General features: G+C 30.9%; 1 protein-coding gene across 1 annotated transcript; it reads left to right on the forward strand.

The window, feature by feature from the left end:
- The first annotated feature begins 1,412 nt into the window (after positions 1-1,412).
- Positions 1,413-4,725, forward strand: LOC123221453. The gene is made up of 5 exons (XM_044644302.1): positions 1,413-2,406; positions 2,478-2,614; positions 3,293-3,355; positions 4,136-4,632; positions 4,716-4,725. The coding sequence occupies exons 1-5, from the start codon at positions 1,413-1,415 to the stop codon at positions 4,723-4,725; spliced, it is 1,701 nt and encodes a 566-aa protein (XP_044500237.1).
- Positions 4,726-13,281: the final 8,556 nt, after the last annotated feature.

Below are 13,281 nucleotides of genomic sequence, written 5' to 3' on the forward strand. Positions count from 1 at the left end.
GCACGTAATTTCTTTACTTTTTATGCTTGTTTTTTCCTGTCTTCTTTTATTGCATGATGTGTTGTTTTCCTTGTATTGACAGAGAGTTAGAAAATATATTACAAAATTGCCACCAAATATGCCCCACTGAATTTATTTAATTTTTCCTGTTTTCTTCTATTGTAAGCAATTTCTTTATTTTTTATGCTTTTTTTTTCCTGTTTTTTTCTATTGCATGATGTGTTGTTTTCCTTGTATTGACAGGGAGTTAGATAATATATTACGAAATTGCCACTGTCTATTTTTTCATGTTTTGCCTTGATACATTTTTGTGCATCAGTTGATGATATGATAGTTAAATATGTATATATGAAGTTTGATGTCATTGGTACTGCATTTGGGGCTTAATTTGAAAAAATGGAAGCATAGTGTAATTTGGAGTTTTTATGTTTTTTAGGTTTATTTTTAGTTAGGATGGAAAAAGCTGCATTTAAGATTCGATATAGAGACCAATGGGTTGAAGGTGATGATAATGTCACAAGATATGTTGGTGGGAATGAGAGAGGGATTTGTATTGACCCAAATGTTGATTTTGATGGATTCATTGGAAGAATCAGCTCTCGTCTAAGACTCGATCAAAGACAGTCAATTGTGCGTGTATTTACAGTAGGTGATATAGGTCCAATAGAGATTGTAGACGATGATGATGTGGAGTTTTTGATGGTTGTAGCAAGAGGTTCACAAGGTTACACAAAACTTTTTGTTACCGAGAGTCAAATTGACGGAAGGGCCAATCAACAAGGCAAAGATGTTCATGATGAAGAACGGTCAAATCAACCGACAGATGAGTGGGCACATCCACAAAGTTTTCAAGAGTTTGGAGGGAATTATGGTGTTGATGATGATAATGACGAGAACATGGATGAGGATTATGATGTAGAAGGTAATGAAGAGGAAGAGGAGGAGGAGGAGGAGGAGGATGATGATGATGAAGACGAAGAATTCTCGGGGTTTGGTGACGACATATATGGTGTTCCGAGCCAAGACGCTGGCAGAAGTCAAAGTCATCCTTGCTACAATGAGGCTGAATGTAGCACAAGCCGTCATGGCTTTATGAATAGTGGAGCATATTCAAGTAACACCATAATCCAAATCCATTTCAATGGGTTCCTGAGCCTGCTGTTGATGTTGAGAATACAGGTATTACTAACCGGGCAACACAAAGGGGCAATCGTTTGCAAATAATGGGTTTTTATAACTCCAAGGCTGAATTGAGAGCACTATTTCGAACGTATGCCTTGGAGACCGGAATTCAGTGAAAGGTTGGTCACTTCGATAACATACGGTACGAGCTTAAGTGCGTACACCCACAATGTAAATGGCAAGCACGAGCGACGAGAGAGCAAGACGGAGACTATTGGGTCTTACGACGTATGGATGAGACCCACACTTGTCTGCGAGATCAAATATTGCCACATCACAGACAAGCAGATGCCGAATCGTTAGGTAACATACTTAAGTCCATGTTCGTGGTTGATCGTATTTATCGACCAAAGGAAATCATTTCAGACATGGCAGATAGGTATCGGATTGACATATCATACACGCAAGCATGGCGTGCCAAAACATATGTAATAAATGCATTACAAGGATCTCCGGAAGAGTCTTTCGGTATATTACGTGAGTACTGTCATAATTTGGAGCTTAAGAACCCAGGAACTATGGTACGTATTGATGTCGATCTGGAAAATAGGTTCAAGTTTTTTTTCATGTGTATGGGGTGTTCTATACGAGGGTTCCAACAATTCTGTCGTCCGGTGATATGCATTGATGCTTCACACTTAAAAGGAAAGTATCTTGGGTCTTTTTTCATTGCTGTTGCCAAGGACGGTAATAATCAAATTTACCCACTTGCATTCGGTATTGGGCACAAAGAGGGACTAGATACATGGACACCATTTTTGACATACCTTCGCATGTGCATTGGTGATTTGCCGGATTTGACTATTATTTCTGATCGTCATCATTCAATAATTGCGGCGGTCGCGAACGTAATGCCTCACGCTCGTCATGGGTTTTGTAATTTCCATATCAAGGGTAACATGCGTTCGCAGTTCAAAAATACTAAACATATTGAAGGAATATTTTGGAGAGCTGCTAAGGCATATCGTCTCACGGACTTTCAAGCCGCTATGAATAGAATTGCTAGAGTAAATCCCGCTGCAGCAATCTATTTGACCGACATTGGGTATGACAGATGGGCACGTGCGCACTTTGGAGGATGGCGGTACAATATTATGACGACCAATATTGCTGAGTCCTTCAATGCTTTAACACGGACTGCTCGCGCTTTGCCTATCACTATATTGGTAGAGTTTCTTCGAAGCACGCTACAACATTGGTTTTTCAATAGGCGAAACATGGCTGGTGCGTATGACTCAAATTTATTATGATGTTTCCATTTTTTCACCCCATTTATTTTAGTTGTTTTTTTGCAGGTGAGAGATCTCACCCGTTAACACCATGGGCTGAGGACAAGCTTGCTCGGCATGTGTTCAAATTTGTCAACATGATTGTTAAACCAATCAACATGCAACAATACGAAGTTCATGACTCACGCCAACAAGTTTTCATCGTGAATCTTCTATATCGATAATAGTAATAATAATAGGTAATAATATATTACAAATGGTAGCACGTGAATATTATTCGATCAATGCATCCCTGCCAGACTGTGTATTCTCTGCAATTATTCCTCTGCGATTATTCCTCTGCAATATTCGCATGCTGCTGCTATAAAGAAATTTGGCATGGATTTTGCGCAGGACCCCCACCGTTGTGAAATAATGCTGCAAACACATTTGGCATGGATTTTGCGCAGGCCCCCCACCATTGTGAAATAATATAATTAAGTATAAAAAGCAGGAGGGTTGGCGGGGCCAACCTTTTTTGTTTTTTTATTATAATGCCAGCCCTTTTTGCATTATAAAATAAATGTTGCCGATGGTTTTTTTTTTTTTTTGCACCCTTTTCTCACCTTTAATAATTCTTCTGAGTAATTTACTGTTGTGCATAGTTTTGTTCAAAAGCATTTTTTGATTATTCATTCCTGACATAGTTGAATTTTTTGCATCAATAATTCAATCCAGTTCCCTTAATAATTCAACAAAATTCCGTGGAATGTGTTTTGCTTTATTGGATATATATATATGCATGTGTTTTCAATTTTTCCCCAGTAATGTTTTTGCTTGCTTGCATCCATATTTCCCACCAAATTGTTTAGTTGCTTGGTTCGGGTAATTTTCTGGTTCAGCGGAAAATCCATCAAATAGTTTCATCGGATATCGATACTTACAACATAATGGCAGGAAGACAGGTTAGGTTTCGTTATAATAAATGTAATAATATATATTTTCAGAGTTTTTTTCTTGTGGCTTAGATTAATTATATGATCAACGATTTTTTTTTCCTGTGGGTTAGAATATGTAGTTTAGCATAATTTAGCAATATTTGTCCTTCTTCATGTATAAAACATTTAGCAATTTACTTATTTTGTGGGTCAGATTATGTAGCTTAGCATAATTTACAGTTAATTTAAAATGTTGAAGAAAGCGAAAAAATTTAGCAAGCATTTAGGAGGTCCCACCGTTGCATAAAATGCAAAAATTATACTAATAAAAAACTATAAAGGGTGGCGTTGTTTAATTTCAATTGTTTAATTTTAACATGAGAATTTTTAATTGTTTAGAATTAAAATAATACAAATAAAAAACTATAAAGGAGTTAGAATCATTGCATGTGGAACGTCCAGGGAAGCCAATTCCATTCTAATTTATTTTTATTTTTAACATTATAATTTTTAAATTATTATTAATTTATTGGGTATATCTTTCTAGCTATATAGTCCATGCATATTTGATTATTGTAGTGATTTGGAGAAATTGTGTTATGTTAAATCTGTGCAAATTCTAATTTATGAATCTGGTAAGATATTCGTTTTTGTGTTTTTAGGACATCTCTTCTCAGCTCTCTAGTTGTAAGAACAAACATACCACTAAAGTAGGGAATATCTCATCCATCACAACGTGGTTAATTTAATAATAATCATTCAGTTTCCTTCAGTAGTGTAATTTAATGAATTAATATATATTTTTAGGCATTTGCAATCAACTATCAAGAGGGGGCTTACAGATTCCACGATGCATACCAATTCCGTGTGCACATGTCGCTTCGAACAAAAATGGATACTTTGACTGTAATTAGGAATAAACTAACATTTAGTCAAAGAGCCATTTTCCGCACAACATGTTTTGGACATTTATTAGATTTGGTGGAGCCACGGTTCAGTGCCGTTTTTATTCAAGCAATGTTGCTACGTATGATCAATCGTGGGAACCCAGATAGAGAAATGTGGTTTAGAATAAATGGGGTTGAATTCCGATTCAGCCCTGTTGAGTTTGCACTCGTCACTGGTTTAATTTTCGGGGAGGACATGGACATGTCCAGTTACGTTGATTGCACGGATACGCCTCGATTAAGAGAGCAATACTTCCCGAACATTCACAGGTTGTTATCTCATGGGGAGATTGAAGAAGCATTCGACAATGAAGTTTGGGGGGACAATGATGATGATGCAGTGAAGTTTGCAGTCTTGTATTGCGCATTTACTGGATTATTAGGGGCGGACAACAGAAACAAAGTACCTGATCATTTTTTGCATTTAGCAAATAATTTAGATGCATTTAGTCGATATCCATGGGGAACACTGACATGGAATAAAAATTCGACTCGATACGGAAAGGTATACATAAGAAATATCAATATTGTGTTGACCATTACCCGCCGTACACAAGTCCGCTCCCACTTCTCAGTTACAGTATTTTGGGATACCCGATTGCTTTTCAAGTAAGTATAATATAATAGCTAAAGTTTACATACTTAATGCCTATTATCAATACTAATAATTTTTGTTGTACATTGTGTAGTATTGGATTTATGAGACGATTCAGAATCTATCGCCTTATATCCGTATGGAAGCAAATGATCGAATCCCTCGTATCCTAAAATGGAAAACAATTGTACTACCTTCATGGGATGACATATCGATACTTTGGGACACTTCTCCGGTATGTTGCTCATTTATATTTTATTATTCTGTTTTGTATTTCAAAAATCATGAAAAATTTCTTTCATGTTGTAGGAGGAGATTACAACTGCATTACATCCGATCGAGATTGAGCGTTACTCTGAGTGGTATATTCGAGCCTTGGAGTTTATGGGAGAACACGCACCATCTATGCATTCAGATGATGATGATGCCACCCAGTCGAACCCTCCTGCTGCCTTTCAGACAGTCCCTACAGGGTCTTCTATGTCTTTAACTGCTTCCAGGAGAAGACCGTCATCACGAGGTGCCAGACCCATGGTTCCTAGGATGTCTCCTATTGCACGTACATCCCCTCCACAGGTGTCATCCTTCCGAGGGTCATATAGGGCCACACCTAATGTACCTGCTTCCCCACCACGAAGGTCCACTTCACGCGCCTCCCATTCTCGTGAGCATCCGGTACACGAGCCTGCAAGACACTCGGTCCATGGGACGTCATACAGTGGTGTTTCATACGACCGTCTTCAACAAATATTAATGGAACATAAAAGAGGCATCAACTCTCAGATGCAACAACAATTGGACCAACACGGTGCAATGATGCGCACGAAGTAGGAGCGACAATCGGCATCGGTTCGTGAGGATATGCAGTAGTATTGGCAACAACAAGCATCGACGTTTCGGGGGGAGATGCAGGACCAATGGCAACAACAACAATCGACATTTCGGGGGGAGTTGCAGGACCAATGGCAACAACAACAATCGACGTTTCGGGGGGAATTGTAGGACCTATGGCAACAACAAGCATCGATGTTTCGAGGGGAGTTACAGGACCAATGGCAACAACAACAATCGATGTTTCGGGGGAAGATGCAAGACCAATGGCAACAACAATCGACGATGCTTCAAGGGGAGATGCAGGAAAAAATACAATCATTAAATAATCGAATTACAGGACTTGAGGGTTCTTATGTTCAAGCATCTGAATCAGTACAGGTTATTATCCACCATACTTAATTTTATTTTTCAATTAGTTTTATTATTTAATTTCTTTTTTCAATTGCTTAATTATAAAGTTATGATAAACATTATTTTTTTTTACTTTTTTCCAGTTAGACGAATCATCCGACGAGGAAGTCCAACAACAAATTCAGGACCGACCAACAACTGCTCAGAAGCCGACAACAACTAAAAAAGTGTCAGCTTTTGGTCGTGTACTGCGAAAAGGGAAACAGTTGGTCAGTCCATTCACAAATCCAGTAAAGGAAAAAAAGAACAAACAACCAGTAATTAAGGGTATTGATTTTGACCCCAAGTTGGCTGGGTCCTATTCAGAGTTCACAATATGGTATGATCAAGCGTCTGATAATGACAGTCGACGCGTCTTCCTCGGGGGACCAGTCGGAACGACCGCCCGTATGCCCAAACCATGGTGGACCCAAATTGTAACACTAGGGCAATGGTTGGAAAACATGGTATGTACCCTTCCTTTATATTTGTTTCTATTACTTATCATGTTCAAAGTATGATGTGATTAATCTATGAACACAGCATATTGAAGCTTTTATGAGTATACTTCGTAAATCTTATCCGGACGGTAACTGGACTACTGTTTCCACCCAATTTGTTGCACTTCTCCCTCAGTGTTACAGTGAGTTTAAACAATTGGGTGCAAATATGGAGTGGCCTACGTTTTTTCTAGATCAAATCAATGGAATCTCACTTCGGACAAAAGAATTCTTTCGCCCATGGAGTAGTGTTGACAAGGTGGTGTACAACTGTAAGTTGTTTACGGTAAGATTGATTATTGATACTTATTTCATCTTCATTGGTCGACAGGTATTCTTTCCGATCAACTTCGACAACCAACATTGGGTGTGTGGCGTATTGGATATAAATGAATGGAGGATGTATATATACGACTCTGCCCAATATACTGAAAGCATAGAGAGGGTGAAGAAGTTATTGATGCCATTTAGGACACTAACACACCTAATGAAGGCGAGTAACTTCTATATATCAAAGGGAATTCCATCACCAAATCCTCTACCGACATTACAATATAGGTGTGTTCGTGATGTCCCAAAACAGGATGTTGGAAGTGGAGACTGTGGCATTTTTTTACTCATGTTTATGGAATACCTTGCCGAGATCACCCATTTAATTTTACATCAGCACATTCCAAGAGGTTAAGAAAACGCGTTGCTACAACCATATTCCAAGGAAGGGCCCTCAGTAAGTATTAACTGTTTATGAGTTTATTTGTATGTCAGCAAAGTTTACTAAATTGATTGTCTTTATTCAATTCAATTGGAATGTGACAATGCAGGTTTCGAGGATTTCTAAACAGGCATGGATGGACGGGCATGCATACGAATTGGATGTCATTTTATTATTGCTTGAAAGATGTATTTTATTATTGATTGAAAGGTGTATTTTATTATTTTTTGAATGATGTCATTTTTTATTATTTGTATAGTGTATTTGACACATTGTTTTATTGAAACACGGTATGGGCTGCATTGAAAAATAATAAATCAAATTGTTTTATTAATTTTACTATTCTTCTTATATAAAAATATTAATTAACTGCCAAAATCCTAATAAATTTTTTTGTCAATTTGATTTTAGGTCAATTTTGATCCACCTTTAAAAACAATCCTCTTTAGCTATTATATTGGCAGCATTTCAATAATATTTAACATATTGATAATAGTATAAGTACGAATATAAATAATATTAATAATATATTTTATAATAATAATATATAATATAATATATTATATTATAATAATATATATAATAATATATAAAATTAATATAATAATATATATTTTATGTATAATATAATATAATATATATATTAATATAAAGGGTTGGCGGTATATATAAAATATATTATAATATAATTTTAATATATTATATTATATAACATATTATATATTAACATAAATTATAATTATATTATAATATTATATAAATTAATATATAAAATAAACTGGTAAGGGTTTCCACCAACCCTGGCAATAATATATACATATATTATATTATATATAATATATTATTTATTATATATTATATATATAATATATTATTTATTATATATAATATTATATATTATATATATTAATATATAATATATATTATTATTTATAATTATATATTATAATATATTAAATATAATATATTATATATTAAATATAATATATTATATATTAATATATAATATAATTATATATATATATATATAATTATTTAATTATATATATATAAGTCATGGGTTGGCGGAATCGCCAACCTTTGGCGTACGCCAAGGGTTGGCGATTCCGCCAACCCTGGCAAAAAAATATATTAATATAATATTATATATATTATATTAATATATATAATATTATATATTATAATATATAATTATTAATACTAGAATATCTTTAATATTATAATAATAATATATAATAATATATTTTAATATTAATATACTATTATAATAAAATAATAATTATAATAATATAAATAATATATAATTATAATATTCTAATTAAAATATAATATAATATATCATATATTAATATAAATATATAATATAATTATATATATATATATAATTAAATAATTATATATATATATAAAAATCATGCTTTGCTTTATAAAGGGTGGGCCCATCCTACATTAATGCTACAGGCCAATTTCCCCTTATCGTCAACCCAGACTGCTTTTACATATATTTTATAAAATATAAAATTATATTATAATATAATATTTATAATTATATAAATTTTATTATATAAAATATGTAATATATTATAATAATATATAATTATAAAATATATAATATAATATATTTTATATATTATATTAATATAATAATATTATATTAATATTATATTAATATATAATTATAATATTTTAATATAATATTATTATTATATATATAATATATATTACCAGGGGTTGGCGGCATCGCCAACCCCTGGCGATGCCGCCAACCCCTGTAATAATTATATATATTATATATAATATATTTTATATTATATATGTAATATTATATTATAAAATATTATAATTTAATTATATAAATTATAATATATTATAATATTATAGTATATAATATATTATATTAATATAATAATATTATTTAATATTATATACATATATTAAGGGTTGGCGTTACACAACAACTTTCACGCCAATCTTTTTTTTTTTTTTAAAGTTAAATGCCCAGTTTTTTTTGTTTCACTTAAATCCTTAAATATCAATTTTTTTTCTTTTTCCAGTTAAATACTGTTACATGATCATCTTACATGGTCATTTCTTCGATGGTCATTTTTTATCTTGTAGGTTGCTCTTTTTTTTCCCTTTTTTTTTTTAAAATCCTTACTTTGAAGAATTCTTAATTTGAAGAATTTGGTTGTTTCCTTCCTGTTTTTGTTTTTGAAGATGAGAGAGAAGAAAGAGTGATTTCTTTATAACTTTGGAAGAAGAGGAAGAAGAGAAAAAAAAGTTGCAGAGAAGAGGAGAGAGAATTTATGCATGAAAGATTGAAGAGGGGTATTTTGGGAAAGGTGAGTACTGTTGTGGTATATTTGTGAAAGCTTTAGGATAGGTGACAATTTTGTATACAAGGAATAAAAAAGTGCTAAAAATTTCAATTTCCCGAGAATTAGCCAACACACAGATCAATTGAACAATTGAGCTGTGCGTCAGTCAATCCATATGTCTGTTGCAGAGATCCATGTTGACTGTGTGTTAACTGACTTTTGGAGGTTGATTGATTTGTCTTTGTCCAAGAGCTAAGAGGGAGCACCGATATGGGGAGTTTGTTGGAGAATAGTTGTAGAAGAAGGAAGGGGAAAGAATGAAATTTTATAGAGAAAAAAATGTAACTTTTTAAAACTTAAGCTAAAAAAAAATTATGAGTTTTTAAAATTAAGATGAAGAAATGAGATAAAATTTTATTTGTTTTTAATATTATTGGTAAAATGATAATTAAACTTTTTCACTTAATAAAAAATTTTAACAAAAAATTAAATAAAAAGTAAGTATTTTGATTTTTAAAATTTAACAAATAAATATTTGAGAATGGACTAATCCTTGGATGGAAATAATTGTGTTGGCCCTTCATTTATTGATAATTTATTAAGTCTCGTGCTTGTTATAACCCTTCTTTATTTATAAAGTCACAACTATGGCCAAATGGCTTATTCCCACCCAAGGTTTAGTGAAAACCCCAAGTAAATCCATTAACTTTTGAAAACCTAAATACCCACCCATCCGTTAGTTTTGATTGTTATAGTCAGGTGTAAAATTGTTATTTAGAATTTTTATTTCAATAAAAAAAAAGTTTTTTCTTTTTTCTTTTTTAGTTTTCAAACTAACCATTTCCTCTTAGCTTAATTTTAAAAAATTAATATTTCACCCTCACCATATATAGCTTTTAAGGTTTTATATTTTAGAATAAACAACCACCCCCCAAACTTTGAGATATTACACTTATACCCCAAAATTTCATTCTATCTTTCTAATAACCGTTCTTTCTGGCATTCCTCTCTAGTGGTATCTTCCCTCTCCTTGGTGGTTTTTCAACTTGGAAACTACCAAAAATTTGGTTGAAACAATCAGATTTTTACACACAGATTTGTGCTAAAATTGCACAGATCTATGTAATGATCTATACGTTAGTGGACGCACAAATCTGTCCAACGACATTGCATAGACGTGGCTGACATCTATGCAATGTTAGTTGGGTAATCTATGTGATTTTCACACATATCTATATGCAAAAATACAACCATAACCACCAAAAAAGGGGGAAATATTGTTGAAGAGGAATGTTGGGAAGAATGGTCATCGAAAAGATTGAATAAAGTTTTTGAGGTGTAAGTATAATATTTCAAACTTTGAGGAGATGGTTGTTCATTTTAAAATATAAAACTCTAAAAACTACATATGGTAGAGGTGAAAGATTAATTTGTTTAAAATTAAGCTAAGAGGAAAATGAGTAATTTTTAAAACTAAGGGGAAAAAAATAATTTTTTTTTGTTTAAATAATAATTTTTATCTCTAATTATAATAACCAAAACCAATAAATAAATGACTATTTAAATTTTTTAAAATTAACAAAAATCATTCTAGATTTTCATATATCCTACGCGGAATAAGTCTGATTGGCCTCGCAACTAGTCCACTAAATTCTAAATTCCAGAGGGTCTTTGTCAAGTGTCAACTATTAGTCAATTCTATATTAATTTACTTTTAGTTCGATAGAAGGTGGGTAGACTTTTGAATTCAATTACCAACGAACCATTCATGAAGTACATTATGCTTTTCCAATGTTGTTGTTGAACTATTTTACTGACTGATTTACAATTTTTCCAACTAAAGTTTGACCTTAAAATTTTTGCCACCTTTAATTCCAGTTAATAATACTTTTTTTAAACTTAAAATTGAATATAAATAATTTTCTATTCAAAATTAAATTATATTAATAAATCAATTATATTAAAGAGTAAAATTATCATTTTTTATTTATATTATTTTATTTTTCAAAATTATTATATAATTTTAAATTAATAAAATTAAAAATAATTGTCTAAATATCCAAATAATGTAATAAGCCTCTTATTTCTATTTTCTTTCACCCTCACCTCTTTTTCATCTCTTTCATATAAATATGGATATTTTTGTTGTTTGATGGTATATTAGAAAATAAACTATAATTTTTTAAAATATATGGGGTCTTTATGAAAATTTTTAAGAGGTTATTAGATATTTAAAAAAAGTTTGGAGGTCTTTTGAAAATTATTGAAATATCAGTTATTATCTAATAGTTTTAAAAATAACAGTTACATTTGTAAAAAAAAAAAAAACATAATGCAATATAATTTTTTAAAGGTTAAATTGTTTTATTTAAAAATATTTGGGGTATAATAGAAAATTGTTTTATCTAATTTTCAAAATCAATGAATAATAAAATTATTATTTTATCTTTATACCGTTAATTTTTTAACAGAATTTGAGTTTAGATGAAAAAAATATTATTTATGCTAATTAAGAATAGAAAATTGTTTTTAGACCATACGGTGGGTGGGAAATGTTGTTTACTCTATTTTATATAAAGCTTATTTAAAGAGTAACAGATTGAATGGAATTGCTCACGGTTTTAAGGTTTTGTGATATTAGTGATCGATCTTGAAGTGTAACTAACTTTAAATATTTTTTAATTAACTTATTTAAAGTAGAGTTTGACCATTTTAATATAATATATTAATTTAATATGATATGATACGAATACAAAATTAAATTAGGGTTGAGATTTTTTGATATAAAATTTACTTCAGATCAATCCGATACGATTTAGTACTAAATCTAATCTAATTAAGGTTAATATGTAAGTAATTTGATATGACACGAATCTATAGAAAAATATTTACTATAATAGAATTTGTTAAAAACATATTAAAAAATGTTGAAAGACAAATATAAATAATAGTTAAATTCTTATGTATTGCATATAGTTTTTATTTCGTATGGTTGCAATTACCTCGATTACTATTGAGTTTTATATAAAAAGAGTGAATTACCTTTTCCCCCCTAAGGATTGGCCTTAAAACAGTTTTTCACCCTTAGTTAGCATAACTAGCATTTTCCCACTTAAAATCAAGAATAAATAACATTTTCTTACCCAAAGTTTATTTATGTTAATGAAACAACAATATTAAAAAGGAAAATTACCATTTTGTCTTGGCTATTTCATTTTTTAAAATTATAATACAACTCTAAATTAACAAAAATTAAAAACAATATTTAAATATTCAAATTATATAAGAATCCTTTTATTTCTCTTTTCTTTCACTCATACACTTTCTTCCTTTCTTCTTTTATTTATATATATATATATATATATATATATATATATATATATATATATATGAATGTATATATACATATGTTTGTTTTTGTGTGTGTGTGTGTGTGTTTTTGTTGTATGGTTGTATATTAGAGGGTAACTATAATTTTTTGGGGTGTAACGTCATTTTGAAACTATTAAAGGGCAAATTGATATTTTAAATATTTCAAAAAACCCAAAACTTTTTTTGAATTATCAATTACCCCATGCAAAATTAAAAAAAACCAATATTTTCAAAAAAATTAAACAAAATACAACAAAAAATAAATGTAAATGTCATATTACAAGT

The sequence above is a fragment of the Mangifera indica genome, chromosome 7 (assembly GCF_011075055.1).
Source record: "Mangifera indica cultivar Alphonso chromosome 7, CATAS_Mindica_2.1, whole genome shotgun sequence".
NCBI lineage: Eukaryota > Viridiplantae > Streptophyta > Magnoliopsida > Sapindales > Anacardiaceae > Mangifera > Mangifera indica.